Source organism: Thyridium curvatum (genome assembly GCF_004353045.1).
Source record: "Thyridium curvatum strain D216 chromosome Unknown NODE_3_length_876553_cov_77.224826, whole genome shotgun sequence".
Taxonomy (NCBI): Eukaryota; Fungi; Ascomycota; class Sordariomycetes; order Thyridiales; family Thyridiaceae; genus Thyridium; species Thyridium curvatum.
Genome location: NW_022156758.1, coordinates 45,460 through 61,049, shown reverse-complemented (window position 1 = coordinate 61,049; position 15,590 = coordinate 45,460). Strand labels below are relative to the sequence as shown.

Here is a 15,590-nt window from a genome sequence, read left to right as displayed (position 1 = left end):
GGATCTCTGCATGGCTAGGAACTCATCATAGTCGAGCTGTTCCCAGCCTGCCATCCCAAGTGGATTTCATTTGTTATTTTATGCTTGTTTGCGTCCTTTTTCCTTGGCAACAGCTCGGCCACGGATCACCGAGTTGACTATTTAGCCTGCGTCCTACCCCCCTCCAATCCGATCTCTCATCTCCCCTACTTCCCTCCCCCTTAACCAACCCTTTTGCCACCGGCCTCTTCTCGTGAACTCCACACTCGTTTGCAAGATAAACACTCGTTACTTGTCGTTAGAAGTTCGCCCTACTCAAGATGCGCTCCACCACCATCGTCGCCGCCGGTGTTCTGGCCCTCGCCAGTACCGTTGCTGCCAACCCCGAGCTGCCCGAAGTCTTCCACCAGATGCTCGCCCGCCAGGCCCCTGGCAGCGCCGAGTATCAGTGTCACTCTGACTGCGGTAAGCATGGCATCCTCGATCTGCGGCAATCGACCCGCGCGTAGTGGGATTGAGTTTCACACTACGTGAATAGAATACTGACAACCTGCGACAGGCTACACTATCATCAATTCCCGCACCCCTGGCTACTGTGACTCGGCCGAGTGGAAGGACCTCCTGAACAAGTGCCTGGCTTGCGCCAACACCTACAACATGTGGAAGGACTACGGCAACGGAGTCGGCGCTGCCGCCAAGGGCTGCGGCATCAATGCTGTCCCAGGCGGCGGTAACTCCGGCTCGAGCTCCTCTGCCGCTGCTCCCACGTCCTCCCAGGCCGCCCCCACCTCAGCCCAGAGCTCCGCTGCTCAGAGCACACCTGCCCAAAGCTCCGCTGCCCAGTCTTCAGCCGCCAAGTCTTCTACCGCCCAGACCTCCGCGGCCCAGACCTCTGCCGCCCAGTCCTCGGCTGCTAAGTCCTCGGCTGCCCAGTCATCCTCCAAGGCCACCGCTGTCCCCACCACTGCTACCAACGGAACTACCTCCCGCCCTATCCCTACTGTCACTGCTGGCGCTTCCCGTATGGCTGTCGGCTCTGTTGTCCTCGGCGCCGGTGCTTTCGTCGCGGCCCTCATGGTCTAAACTCGCGCCTAGGTTACCCTGGCAGGTGCTCGTTGTGAACAATTCGTTTCATAACAAGCCAAGATAATGACAAGTTTGAACTCGAGACCACAGTTCACCTAATCGAAGTGTTAATTGAGAAGGGGTCGTCTGATACCATCGGGGTGGTATACAGCTACCCCTGTCCTGAAATTTGTACTATTAATTCACCATGTATATATTTGAAAAGGGGCAAAATATCAAATGGAGTGGACAACTGATGTCTGACAGCTCAGCGCTGTGCCTGTCTGCTGGTGACTCCGTGCGTACGTCCTCCTTAAATTATTCCACACATCAATGATAACGTCAAGTCACAGCTGCTCGGATGAGCAACTTCTGTTTACTAGGTATCAGACAGGGGACTGCATAAATTACTTGATGACATTCAGAAGACATATCATCATATTCCGTGAAGTTCCCGGCATTTCTGAAAGCTTTCAATCTGGTTCACTCCCCTGAAAGATCTCGAGGATATATGCCTAAGTGGAATTTGCCTCGAAATCCATCTTAAAATCTTGGTAAACATCTCTGCACGTATGGAACCATTGGGCCAGTGTCCCAGGATGCCATCTGGTCGTAGGGTTCGTTTCAAGTCCAGCCCGTCAGACATTCCATGGGCTAGTTGCCATTGTTAAGAGAGACTACTCGTATCGTGAACGTTCGTCGGTAGTAAGGTGGAAGGATGGTATCCTCGGTGTAGGTACTGGCGTAAGAATGGGAATGATTCTTGGTTCCCTCATACTCGTCTGACAATCCACATTTTGGATGACACCTTCGAGCTGAGACGGAACCACACAAGCCATATCACTAACCCACTCCATTAACAGACAACACATTACGGCAATCGGTATCAGCCAGGTCGTCAAGCGCTGACAGCCTCGCGCCGCAGGGTGGTTCTCTCCGTCACCAGCAATCCATGGATGCCCACAACAGTCAGCACGGTAAAGTCTTCGCACAGTGTCTTCACTGTCCAAACCATGAGAACACTAGCAACTCTGATGCGTCTTGTAATTTCGCCTAATTCTGCTAGTTCGTCTCGTATTTTTCGGGGCCCCCGGCCGTCCCCGGAACCTCATTCGCCAGAGGCTGGGATGCAGACGCCAGGGGCAGGGAGCACAGGCCACTTGCTGCGCTGTGGGCTCGTGATGGCCTCCAAACAAGTGCGCTGGGTAATGTACCTAGCTTGTCAAGTGCTGGTCGAGTCGCAGAACAATGCTGGCCAACCGGGAAATGGAATGCTTGCACAGCCCCCAAAAGCGCAGATCACCACAGGGGGTGCGGGAATACAGGCTCACAGGCGAGCGCTTCCAGCCAACCCGACCTCTTAGCAACCCCATTCCCATGGTTCCCCCCTGCATTTACGTGCCGTGAATGCTTGAACTTGATGTTCTGGGCATGACCTCGGGCGTGTTTCTAGGCAGCTGGGTGACGGTTTCGCCCCATTTTTAGGCCATTTTTAGGGGGTATTTGGGGGCGCACTACGGCTGGCTCCAGCCCCATCCATGCTAGCAGCCAAGTGCTGAGATGAGAGAGATGGTCGAATGGCCTGGTCGCCATTAAAGATCTTTTCCTCTGCCTTCTCCTCTCCTCTCCCTTTCCCATCCTCAATCTTCATTCTCTTGTTGTACGGTTTCCGCTCTTTGGTACCGACATTCTTTCTTTTTTTCTCGCCTTCTCCGTCTGTCCTTTCCAGCATCCGGCGTACCGTCGCGTACCCGGCCAACGCCTTTCTAGCAAACACCACACTCCTTTGACGACGCGTCGAACCTCGATTTTCGCGAATTCAACGCTACGGAAATCCCCTTCTCATCCGATTTCCGACCCGACACTCCCTCCCAGTCTCAAATCCCCCAAGCCAACAGATTAACCGCCCAACATGCGTTTCTCCTCCACGGTGGCTGTCGGTGCTCTCGCCGCCGGCGCCTCGGCTGCCGAGAACTACCTGGGCTTCAACTCGGGAGCCACCTTGCCCGACCGCTCCGCCAAGTTCAAGAAGGACTTTGCTGCCGAGATGACCACCGCCCAGAAGCTCCAAGGCGCCCCCGGCACCTTCAACGCCGTCCGTCTCTACACCAACATCCAGGCTTACTCCCAGGATGACCCCATTGAGGCCTTCGAGGCCGCCATCGACACCCAGACCAAGCTGTTGCTCGGTATCTGGACCTCGGGCACCGATACCATCGACAAAGAGATCAGCGCCCTGAACAAGGCCGTCAAAAAGTACGGCAGCAAGTTCACTGATCTCGTCATCGGCATGTCCATCGGTAGCGAGGATCTGTACCGTAACTCGGCCACCGGCGTTGCCAACAAGGCCGGTGTGGGCAACCAGCCCGACGCCATCGTCAAGTTCATCAACGACTACAAGAAGGCCTTCAAGGACAGCCCCCTGTCCAAGGTCCCTATCGGCCACGTCGACACGTGGGACGTCTGGCCCAACGCCACCAACAAGGCCGTCATTGACGCCGTCGACTGGATCGGCGTCGACGAGTACCCCTACTATGAGAACGCCAAGGGCAACAGCATCAAGAACGCCCCTGCTCTATTTGACAAGGCATACGATGCTGCCATCGCCGCCGCTGGTGGCAAGCCCGTCTGGCTGACCGAGACCGGCTGGCCCGCGACGGGCCCCAACTGGGACGAGGCTGTGCCCAGCGTCGAGAACGCGCGCTACTACTGGGCCAATATTGGCTGCCGCCGCCTCTTTAACAAGACCCCGACTTTCTGGTACACCCTGCGCGACTCCAACCCGGACAACGAGGCCAAGTTCGCCATCACCAAGGATCTGTCGCCCGAGCCCCTCTTCAACCTGACCTGCCCCACCACCTTTGACGTCGCCACCACTACCTCCAGCTCCAGCGGCTCTCCCACTCCCACTGGCAACAGCACCTCCGGCTCCGGCTCCGGTAGCGGCAACAACTCTGGCAACAGCTCCGGCGGCAGCAACTCTGGCAGCTCTGGTGGTACCACCACCTCGGGCTCTGGCAGCAGCGGCAGCACCACCAAGCCTGCTACTGCTAGCGGCACCAACGCTGCTACCAGCCTGCAAGTCTCCTTCGCTGGCGCTGCTCTTGTTGCTGGTGTCTATGCCCTGCTGTAAGGCGCCGCCCACGGCCGTGTTTTGCGGTCACTACTGTAAAGCATCCAGTGCATGGTCGCTTGTGACCTCTGCGATGCTCTTGTTCAGCATACAGCGCAAATGTGTTTCTCCTTTTTGTTTCTCCCCTTCTCGGTCCATAGGATACACATAAAGGGGTCTGCGGGATACTGGCATTTTTCTTGACCGACATGGGGCTTGGGGCGAGGCACCTGGGCCTCGGGCCGGTGAACATAGACAAATAGACAATCGGCTACATTTGCTTGTAATTACATATGGTGTAATTGTGTTTCTCCAAATCGAACCCACACTATGCCTCGCCGCCGAGAGAAGGTGAATCGATCCCACAGCTGAGCAGTTCTGGTCCTGATACACAGAAATTAAACCTCTCTACCGCTCCACGGCGCGTTCCCGAAGGCACGAAAGCTCATGATAGATGCAATAAACACCCTACCTGCTAGTATGTGTTTGTCTGGTGGTTCTACTGCTGACGCGGGCTTGGCTCCTCTTGCAGGCAGCTGACAAAGGGGCTCGGGGCTTCCCGCTCACTAACAATCTGGCACGGGCTGCTGCTCTGTTGGGGATCTGCCCCTGGGGATCTGCCCCACCATAAAACCGCAACGTCATCAGACAAGTGTTCCCTCAAAACGAGCGCTACCGCTCCTCTGCTGCCTTGCATTCTCCCTCCTCGCGACCTCGTCCAGCCTCTCTCTCACTCACAGCATGATAGCCAGTCTCTAGCTGCTTTCTTCTCCACTATGCCCGACTCTACGCCACAATCGCAAGCATCGCGCGCCCCTTACGACCGCCACCGAAATGCGATCCGGCTTGGTCCCGCCACCAGACCTGTCAGCTACCTGCGCTCCGGACTCGTCGCCGCGTCTTACCCGCTACGAGGCATCTTCTACTTTGTGCGGCATCGGTACTTTTGGCCGCTCTTCTGGGGACGCCTGCTGCCGCTGTCTCTCATCTCTTTTCTCGTCTACTTCTTGCTCTTTGCCTTTGCTTTTTTGCCGCAGTATGCCTTCCTCGCCATCTTCCACGGCTGGGGCGCCTGGTTTAACGCCGTGGTGCTCGTGTTGGGAGAGGGGCTTGTGATTATTCAGGGTCTGTTTGAAGGATTCTTTGTGGACGAATGCCGGGTTGATGCCTTCGATGTACGCTTCCCTCTAGCCCAATTCCTTCCATGTTAAGCTACAAGGACAAGACTCAGAAGCTAACCACGAGGTCTATGAACAGGCTACCTTGATCAACTACTCCCTGACGGACCTCATCGCCCCACACCGCGTGCTCTTCCTCGACGCTCCCAACTCGGTCAAGATGCTCGGCAAACCGACCAGCCCAGCCGCCTACTCCCCCTGGAGCCTCGTCCAGATCGCCGAGCTCATCTTCTTCCTGCCCCTCAACCTGGTCCCGTATGTCGGCACTCCGGCATTCATCATCATCACGGGGACGAGGTTGGGCAAGCTCGCGCACTACCGGTGGTTCAAACTGCGGGGGATGGACAGGTCCGCGCGGAACGCAGAGATACGCAGCCGGTCGTGGGAGTATGCCTGGTTCGGCACGGTGGCGATGATATTGGAGCTGGTGCCGGTGCTGTCGCTGTTCTTCCTGCTCACAACGACGACTGGGGCGGCTATGTGGGTAGCGAGAATGGAGAGGGAGGCCCGGGAGGACGTGCAAGCGCAGAGACCTGGGTTCGTGACGGCCGTTGTGGATGGTGGTGAGGAGGGCACGGCACCGCCTCCGTATGGGCAGTATCAGGATGATCCCGTCTGATGGGATGGCAAACCAAACACACAGGAGCGGTCTCCGACGAAGGTCCTGGGGGTCCGATCGCCGCCCGGGGTGTTTCCCTAGCTATTTTGGTCTACGAATCTTTACGGACATACGAGGTTATTGCAGTGATCTGTCAACACTCCACTTTCCACAAGCATGCAGCTAGACCATCGCGCGTGCTACTTGCATCTGCCAGAGGCTGCACGCTCCCTTTTGGGAGGGTTTGATTTCGCTGTACAACCAGAAAACCAATAACAATTGGACCCTTGACGATTTGTCCTTGCTGAAAACCGAGACCCTGTCCACCATGAGACGTGGGCAACCTTGTGCGATGGGGTTTCTTGCTTGACTCGCCTTGCACGCGTCTATGGCTCGGAGATTTGCCTGACGCCTGTGTGCCCGATGCAACATCGTCGCACGGAAGGATACGCAGAAAGAGCTCGTCGGTGCTGCAAACAACAAGCAATGATGCAGAAAGCAGTAATGAGTTGGCAAATAGGCCGGGGCCCCTGGAAGGGTCGAGAAAGAAGGGTGCAGTTGCTGCCCAGAGGGAACTGCGTGCACGACATCCGTGGGAACGGCAGGAAAGGAATCTGGAGGGAATGCTCAACGAAATACAGAGTGTATTTGCAGGCTTTCACCTGGTGGTAGGAAGTTCCAATTCTTCCAGCTTCGATATCACTCGCATCCATCTCCCGTGTGACAAGGAGTCGGTCTTCCAGTACGCTTTGATCAAATCTGAACATGATACCAGACTCGAGCTACATCTTGCAGCGGCGAGATGGAATTGATGCGACGGTCCTGTCAGCTCTGCTCTGTGCATCCGACAGTCGTACTGCCTGTTTCCTCGTCCAGTGTGAAGTCCCGTATGCACTTGCCATATCGCACACGGGCATTCTCTCCTGGTCACCCGTCTTGCTCGTGGATCCTCCATTTGGCAAGAGTGCCCTGATATCGATATTACCTTACCTTCTGCGCGCCCCTGCGCCTTCCTTCTTCTCCTACCAATCTAGCATGCAATCCCCCCTCCCGCAAGGCAGCACCGCGTCCTCTGTGAACTCTGGGCAGGAGCTCCTCGAGAGCGCGGTGCCATCCGCACATTTTTTCAAACCAAGCCTTCGCTTTTCCTCTCCTCCTCGCCGACCATCCACTCCCCGTCACCATCCCCTTCTTCTCCGAGGCACTCGTCTAGTCTTCTCCCCTCATGACTTTCTCACTTTTCCATCTGCCATCGGTAGTCATTCTTTTCACTACAAAATCCCAATTCTTACCTTCATTCAAGCCTACCTGCCGGCTGTTCAGATACTGCCGACTTGCCCAGCGTCACCTTCCGTTCAACCCAACCTCAGATTCGTTGCCGTCGTCAACGACTGTCCACGCTTCAGGCTCTCTCCGGCCGCCAGGATGCAGGCGTTTGTACGTCTCATGGGCGCCGTGGTGGCCTCCGGTCTGCTGTCCGCTGTGATGGGCATGCCGTTGGAGTGAGTGCCCAAGCCAAGTTCTCGAATTTGTTTCTCGGCGCCCTACTAACACACAATGCTTATGTAGCGGTACCAATGCAACTTGCGCACCTGACATTGTCACCGTCATGGTCACTGTCACTCCCACTCTCGAAGCTCCTCCTATCACCACTGTGGAGACAATTGTCAACTCAATCGTCAGCACCGAGACTGTGGCTGCTTCTACCATCACCGTCACGGCCGAGGTGGTGCCCGGTTCTTGCCCTTCCTCCGACTCTGACTTCTGGACTGCCATTCCCACTTCTGTCTCCGGTCCCTACGGCTCAATTCCTCCTTCGACTTGCACCGAACCAAATATCCCTGACACTGTGATCCCAAACCCTGAAGTCCCAGGAGGACCCGTCCTCGTGACTTACTCCATTCCTGTCGGCTCGACCTCTCATGTCATTCTGACACGGACGGTGCACAAACCACAAGTACCAGCTCCAACAAACGCAGAGACGGCAGACCTGACTACTTTGCTTGGGCCTCCTGATCTGGTCACGCGATCCATGGTCACGGCGAGCTTCACTTTCATTCTCACTCCTCCAGGGGTCGGGTCTCCCTCTCTGCCGACTCTAGCACCCGAGGAGACCATGCCATTTCATGGACCTTCCTCCGTTGGTGTCCCGGGTTACGCATCAGCGCCTTCTGCCCCTGGCGCACCGCCTGGCCCATCAACTCATTCCACTCTGCCAGAGATTACGCTCTCTTTGATCCCGGCGACCACACTCCCTGAGATCACACTCTCTCTGGTGACTCCTACAACTCTCTCGGAGATCACGCTCTTCCCAGAGAAGCCCACAGTCTCAGTCATTACCCTCCATCCTCCGATTGTCACATATACCCTGGAGTCTGTGGTCCCTCATTCTCCACCAAACGTTGTCACATACACCCTCGAGGATGTACCTCCAGTCCAAGAGAGCACCTTCATCTACCCACCTGCGGCTACACTCCCTCCGCCGGAGTCATCCGTTCCCCTTGGATATGGTGGTGAGCCTTCTGACAGCGATGCTTTCACCATTCCTGAGGGCACCGACACTGTTGCCTTTGTTCCCACGAGCACTGAGCCTTTATCCCCATTCCCAGCGTCGTGGACAGAGACCGACGATCCATTGAGTCAGCCTGCACCCTTCACGGTCTTGGGCGGTGAACCTGTGTTATCGGATCTCACCCTCACATACACGGTGCCGAGCGTGAACGGTATACCAGAGACCACCATCACCTTGACTACGGCTGTCATTGTCTCCCCCGATGATGCGTCCCTGCCTGCTGCCACTGAAGCCGGCCCTACCCCTACCTTGCCCGTCCCCGAAGGATATGGATATGGGACGACAGAAGTCACTCTGACCACGGATGTTCCCGCTGGTCCATTCTCTTTTGGACTAGAGTCCGAGACTGACGGTCTGTCATCGATTGCTGTACCGTCTGGCCTTATCTCATTGTCTGAATCACAGGACCCTCCAGAGGTCACTCTCTGGCCGTGGACCGCATCCTTGATTGGCCAGACAGATACTATTACTCTACCCACCACTTCACCCGGTGTTCTCTCGGGACCTCCACTTCTCACGGTGACTCTTCCGCCCTTGCCTCTGTCCTCTGAACCTCTCATCACTGGATCTTCCATCGACGTTTCCAGTGGTGAGCAGACATCATGCACTTCCGAAGAGGGGTCTTCGAGCTTGGTTCCAAGCTCACTGATCATGTCTCCTCCGCGTTCATTATCAGCTGGCGAGCCAGGCACCGCAGCTACTTCATCGCCAGATCTGGCCAGCCCGATCAACCCTTTACCTTCGGGATACTCAGGTCATCTGGCTTCATCGGCCTTGACGTCGTCGTGGTCGTCGGCGCGGCAACCGGCTTGGCCGTCAAGCTTTTCTGTGGGTGGGTATCAGTTTACCTTGTCTACAGCCTCTTCTTCGGCGGAGCCTACCCCTCCATTCACAGTCTCTGGATATGGGGCTCCTATTCCTATTCCTACTACCCTTCCCGTGCAGAGCACCTCTATGAGCGTCGTCTCACCATCAGTTGTCTCTCCTCCGGTCTCTACAAGTCTGCTGCCTTCTATCTCGTCATGGGTAACAAATGGACTTGTCTCCAGCAGCCGTCTGCCTCTGAATACAACATCACCGACTTTTCCAAACACCACAGTACCACTATTGACGTTTGTCACCCCCTTGACATCCACGCCGGTTGCCTTGGGAACTGGTTCGGTCGTGCCATCCAATAGCACCATGGTCTCAGCTGGAGCGCCCCTTTCCTCAACTCGAAACGTCACATCAGCTCGATCTACTCAAGGCCAATGGACTGTGACCTCAGCGGCAAATAGTACAGCAGCGCCGTCTGTCTTCCCAATTAGCAGCGTGCTTCCGCCAATTATCTCCTCAAGCTTGAGCCCCATCATCAGCAGTGCATGGCCGACATCAGGGTTCAATTCAAGCCGGATTTCGCGGGCATCACATAATTTGACAGCCACAGCGGCTTCAAAGTCCCGTGCCACTGGCTCCCCAGGCTTTCTGACTCAGAGTGGTCTTGGCCCGCTGTCTTCCTCTGCTGTCTTGAACGGTACTTCAGCGCCGGCAGCTCCGTCGGGGACACTCGCTCTTGCAAATGGCACTACATTTTCACAAGTTGGTCCGGTTCAGACACAGAGTGGCTTTGTCCCGAGCCCAATTCAGTCTTCAGTGGCACCAGTTCAGTCTGGTGGTGGCCCATCATCAACACTCAACATCACGACCTCAATCCCTGTCAACCAGACCAGCTCATTCTCAAGCCCAACAGCTCACCCCAATAGTACCGTCACTGGCCCTGTGTCTCCCCCCAGCCAGTCAGGTCTAGGACCTCTGTCGAGTACCCCATCTTCACTGTCTACAATCACGCTCAACGAGACCGGCCTCCTGCCCCCAACCTCTGCGTTGCCCAATCAGACCCAGCCAGTGGCAAGCGGCAACATCACTGTGACCAAAGTCAGCCAGTCGGGCCCCTTTTCCACGACAACTGATTTAGGCAACACGACTATCTCTACGATTGCAAACTGGACGGGGACAATTTCCGGAATTGCGAGTCTCACTTCCGCACCTCCTTTCCCGGCTCAGAGCGGGTTTGGCCCTGAAACCAGCTCGAGCACAAGCAAGACCATCTCTAGGCTGTCAATTCCGGTTCAATCTGTGCCCGGGCAATCAGTTCCTGGACCTGAGCAGTCAGCTCCTGTCCAAACAGTCCCTGGCCAGACTGTTCTCACGCCAACTGTGCAACCCTCCACCAACCAAACAGTGGCGACTTCCGCATTGTCAAGCACTTCAGCTCCAGTGCAGCCAGGACAGCCGACCTTTGGACCAGACACTTCGAGTCTCGCTGCATCGTCGTCAGCAGCCTCCCTTGCTGCTCCCGTCTCAAATGCTGCGAGCTCTGCCGCGCTCGTCACGACTAGTGAGGAGTCGCCCGCCCAACCGGTTCACCAGACAGGCTTCGGCCCTGAGCCGACCCTCGAGGCTTCAGCAAATTCTACCCTGTCGTCGATGACTGGAGTCTGGCCCCCGCCGTCTTCAGCATCATCAAGCATGACAGTTCCCCCACTACCCACTTCCACGTGCGGCAGTCCGGCAGACACTGGTAACTTTACGTTGAACGTAGGTTCCTTCCCTAGTGGCCATGGCCTGTGCTTTTAGCTAACCCGTCTACAGTTTGATGATCTGCCCCCTCAGGGTGTTAGAAACAACACAGATCCAAATAGCCTCAATCCAGTACCGATGTTCAGCCCTTACCACCGGTTCTGGTTCTCATCAGGATTTGGTTTCCTACCTCCACCGACGTCCAAGTACCAGCCCTCATCTCCGAAGCTGATGCTGCAGTGGACGCCAGCGGCTCTGCCCAACGGTTCTGTCACCGACAGCATCGCGGAGATTACCGTGGGTCCGCGCAAGGCAGACAGCTGCATGCGCTTCAACTTCCTCGGGCTAAGTCTCGGATGCAACTCCACCGGCCCGAGCTGTATCTTCAACATCACGGGTGCCCGCACCCCGGCCGATGGCGTGTCGCCGGATGTCGACATCGTTTCTAATTTGTGGAATCTGACTGCATGTCTGGCACCAAGCAACTGCTCTCTGGTCCCCATCGTGGCAAATCCGGGCGCCTTCTCGGATCTCACATCAATTCGCATTCAGCTCACAACGGGCAACAGCACTGGAGCAACTTGGTGGGGCGATGACCTGCTTCTGGGCTGGACTGACAATAGCTGCGCCGCGGGTAAGTGTCGCTCCAACGTGCGCAATAGTGTCTTCGGGCGACGCGACCGTATGAAGTCTGTTGGACTGTGGCGCCGACTGGTCGATGCCCTCTGAGAGAACTGCTCCGTTCAATCGCGCTTACTTTTTGTCTTGATGGCCACATGCGCCCACAAATTTCGAGACTGTATGGCTTCATATTCGACGTAATGTATTTTGGGAGGTGTCTTTGATCAGCATGGATGCTAGTAATCGTCGGAGATGGGAAATCTTTGGAGTCGAGCTAATTTGGGAGGAATGTCGAGTTTTTGCTGTCACTACTGTAATCACAATGCTCTGAGTTATTTCACCCATGTAGCAATAGAATAATGGCAGATGATTTTGCAACATGGTTAGTTCCAATGCGTATGTACGCTCAGTGCTGTGTCCTCTCCTTGGCCCGCGCATTCCCTATCGCAATTTCGGCATGGCCGCACGAGAGCGCTCCGATTCAGTGTATTGGGTTTTCAGGTGTGCCTATTTGCTTATTCATAGTGCAAGTTGCATGAAAGCCATTGAATGCAACAGTTTCCGGAGGGCAGTTGGACGCCACTTTACACAGACACCACGAACGTGAGGAGGCCCCGGACATCGGGGAAGCGATGCCGAGCAACGGAGCAAGGTTGACCAACAACACATTTTGATTTGCTGGTGGCCTTGGGTTACCTCCACACGGCGGCGGATCCCTTGCCGGATCGCATCCGCGCCGACTCCACAGTCGGCAAAGTACTATGCCGGGCTAGATGGCAATCTGCCTGTTTTTTTTTTTTGGGTTCTAGTCTCATTGATTTACAAAGCGCTCTCAGTGGGAGATAACGGGCTTGGTTGGTAATCCATGGCAGGTCTGTAGGAAAGGACAGGCCTAGACGTCCTGATAGAAGCTTACCAGTGCCAGTTTATTGACAGGGGACTAAATCATATTTTGTTTTCGAGCTAAGTTATCGGCTCTTCCCCGTGGATCGGCGTTTGTTATCTTTCCCATTCCGTGGACCGACCCGTTGGCTGATGCTCGGCACTGACGTGGACTGCGTGTCTCTAAGGGTTTGTTGGGAGGAGGTGGCCAACCAGTCGACAATTGAAAGTAGGGGGCAATCGGCCTGTGACTGCAGCGAGTCTGATTGTGTTTATTGTCGGAAGCGTTATGATCGATCGCGAGGACATGGCCGCAGGCAATGACGTCGGCTCCGCCAGCCGACCAGAGTCAGGTGCCGGGCACAGAGCATCGTCAAATGAAGGGACAACACGGGATGTGCCGCTCGCTTATCGCGCCGACCCCGAGAAGCATGCCGCGGACGACAACAGCGACAGCCGAGGGGCGACGACGCCGGACAACGATAGCATCGCCGTGGCGAGTAAGATGGAAAGGGATCAGCTCCCGCAGCGCACGGGATACGAAACAGAAGACGATGACGATCATCTGGAGGACGACTTGCCCGGCATAGGACCGGCCGACGAGTCGACAGGCACACGTGCAGTGATTGACCGGGTACTCAGCCGTACGAGTGCTAGGGCCCTGGAGCCAGGCCCGCCTCCGGACGGAGGGGCCCGGGCCTGGATCGTTCTTCTATGCACGCACATCACCGTCATGAACTCGTGGGGCTTTATCAATTCCTTCGGCGTGTTTCAATCATACTATGTCGAAGCACTCCACCGGCCGCCCTCCGACGTGGCGTGGATTGGCTCCTTCCAGACCTTCCTGCTCTTCTTCATTGGCACCTTCACAGGCCGCATGACCGACGCCGGGTACTTCCGAGCCAATTTCACTCTGGGTACGGTTCTTTCCATCGGCGGCTGCATCGCTGCTTCGTTTTGCACGCAGTACTGGCAGCTGTTCCTTGCGCAGGGGGTGTGCATGGGCCTGGGTAACGGGTGTCTTTTCTGCCCGGCCATGGCGATACTGAGTACGTACTTCCACAAGAGGAGGGCGTTCGCGATGGGCATCACGGCGGCGGGGAGCGTGACGGGCGGTTTGGTGTACCCCAGTATGGTCAGGCAGTTGCTGCCCAAAATCGGCTTTGGGTGGACGATGCGCTCGTTGGCACTGATCCAGATCGTCACGATGGTCGGTGCGAATTTAGGTATACGGCCGAGACTGCCACCGCGGAAAGGAGGGGGCTTGGTGGACTGGGCATCGTTCAGAGATAGAGCTTATACGTTCTATGCCCTGGGGGCGTTTTGTGTGAGTCTCCTTCTTTTCTTTCTCCCGCACCAGCCCGTTCTCACACTCCACCCATACGCAGTCATTCTTGGGCATATTCATCGCCTTCTTCTACCTGAGCTCCTATGCCCGCGACATCGTCGGCCTCGATTACTCGGCCTCGCTCAACCTCATCCTCGTGCTCAACGGGGTTTCCGGACCCAGCAGAATCATCCCGGCTTATCTTGCCGACAAGGTGGGCACTGTCAACATGATCACTGTCTTCGCATTCCTGTCGGGCATCACATCCCTGTCATGGATGGCAGTAAATACCCCGGGGGCGCTGTACGCTTGGACCGTGTTCTACGGGATCGCGGCGGGCGGGATTCAAGGCTTGTTTCCCGCGGGCGTGGCGAGCTTGCACACGGACTTGAGTAAGGCCGGGGTCAGGCTGGGCATGGTGTTCACAATTGTGAGCTTTGCGTGTCTGGCTGGTCCGCCCATTGCGGGCGCGATCATCTCAGCCGGAGGCGGGAATTATCACGGCGCGCAGGGCTATGGAGGAGCGGTGATGCTGTTGGGCGGGATCTGGTGGATGGTTGCACGACACTTTAGAATTAGACGGGATGGACTACGGTTTCTCTCTAGGGTGTAGCTGGGGACGATTTCGGATCTACAAATGTATGAAGATGGGAAAGTGTAGAAGGCAAAGGTTTAGGAGACAACTGGGAAGAGATGTGACTGGGGAAAGGTTGCCGGTTCACATAAACATGAAAAGAAAAAGAAACTGGACAGGGATACAAAGGCGACGAATCAACCCAGCCCTAGAAAGATGGGAAAAGTCATGGAGCAGATTTACCATTCTAGCGAAAGCCATTTCCAAATCTGTGTAGTTGACAGAGATTCACATTGGCTCGGCAATGCTTTACACATATACACACTACAGATTCGTATCCAGAGTAATTGCTTTGCCAATGGGCGGGCTGTTTTGAAGAATGGAAAGACCAAGCATCTGTTTCAGGATGGCAATGATGAGAAGTTCAGGATGACACCGTCAGACTCGTGAAACGGGCCCAGCTATTAGTTCAAGAGACCAAAGCCCAAGCTAGGCAGGCCTGGGCCCAGCACAAATGCGATAGGGAGCCGACCTTTTGGAGTGCATTCGCTCATCAACTCACATTCGATGGGCTCCACTGGGAGACAAGGCTCATTCGATCGATACCCGAATCTCTTTGCCTGTAATTGCAGGACAGTACAGCGAGTACAGTCCATTCGAATGGTTTCTCTACCCGAGTTTAAGATCTACACTGGGAGAGTGACCTCTATTCGCTTTTCTGCAGACCTTAGATCTAGATCTTGTTTTTCCCGCAGCCGAAGGAAATTTCCACCAATCATAGGTGCCAGTGCGAGCGGAAATGTGTTATGGATATGACATATCCGTCTCCCACCCCGCATGACCTTTCCACTTGGAAAATCATTAAATAACCACGGTGGAAAGGCTTGGGCTTTCCCCCGGATGTAATCGTTTACACAAGTTAGCGAGTGGAGTGGTTCTAGACATCAAGATGATTGCTTCAGTGTTGTCATGCAAAAGCCATTTGGCGGTCTTGGTCCTCGCTGCCCTAGTGGGTGTTAGCGAAGGAAGGTCAAGATCAGCTCCTACTTTCAACTGGGCGAGGACAAAGTATATGTTAGTCACTTAAAGCTCTTTGCGTTGCACATTGGTTCATAGCTTATCG

At 55.6% G+C, this 15,590-nt stretch overlaps 4 protein-coding genes across 4 annotated transcripts; all 4 read left to right on the top strand.

Moving 5' to 3' along the window:
• Positions 1-299: 299 nt before the first annotated feature.
• On the top strand, positions 300-1,062 carry E0L32_000700 (uncharacterized protein; the record flags this gene model as incomplete). Its single annotated transcript, XM_031141702.1, has 2 exons — positions 300-444; positions 539-1,062. The coding sequence occupies 2 exons, from the start codon at positions 300-302 to the stop codon at positions 1,060-1,062; spliced, it is 669 nt and encodes a 222-aa protein (XP_030994234.1).
• Positions 1,063-2,956: 1,894 nt separating this feature from the next.
• Positions 2,957-4,177, top strand: E0L32_000699 (uncharacterized protein; the record flags this gene model as incomplete). Its single annotated transcript, XM_031141691.1, has 1 exon — positions 2,957-4,177. One exon carries the CDS (start codon positions 2,957-2,959, stop codon positions 4,175-4,177), a length of 1,221 nt encoding a protein of 406 aa, XP_030994233.1.
• A 755-nt stretch (positions 4,178-4,932) lies between these two features.
• E0L32_000698 (uncharacterized protein) lies at positions 4,933-5,953 on the top strand (the record flags this gene model as incomplete). The annotated part of the gene is made up of 2 exons (XM_031141680.1): positions 4,933-5,331; positions 5,414-5,953. The coding sequence occupies 2 exons, from the start codon at positions 4,933-4,935 to the stop codon at positions 5,951-5,953; spliced, it is 939 nt and encodes a 312-aa protein (XP_030994232.1).
• A 744-nt stretch (positions 5,954-6,697) lies between these two features.
• On the top strand, positions 6,698-14,506 carry E0L32_000697 (uncharacterized protein; the record flags this gene model as incomplete). The annotated part of the gene is made up of 5 exons (XM_031141667.1): positions 6,698-7,434; positions 7,502-11,081; positions 11,136-11,697; positions 12,800-13,776; positions 13,955-14,506. The coding sequence occupies 5 exons, from the start codon at positions 6,698-6,700 to the stop codon at positions 14,504-14,506; spliced, it is 6,408 nt and encodes a 2,135-aa protein (XP_030994231.1).
• Between the last annotated feature and the right edge of the window lie 1,084 nt (positions 14,507-15,590).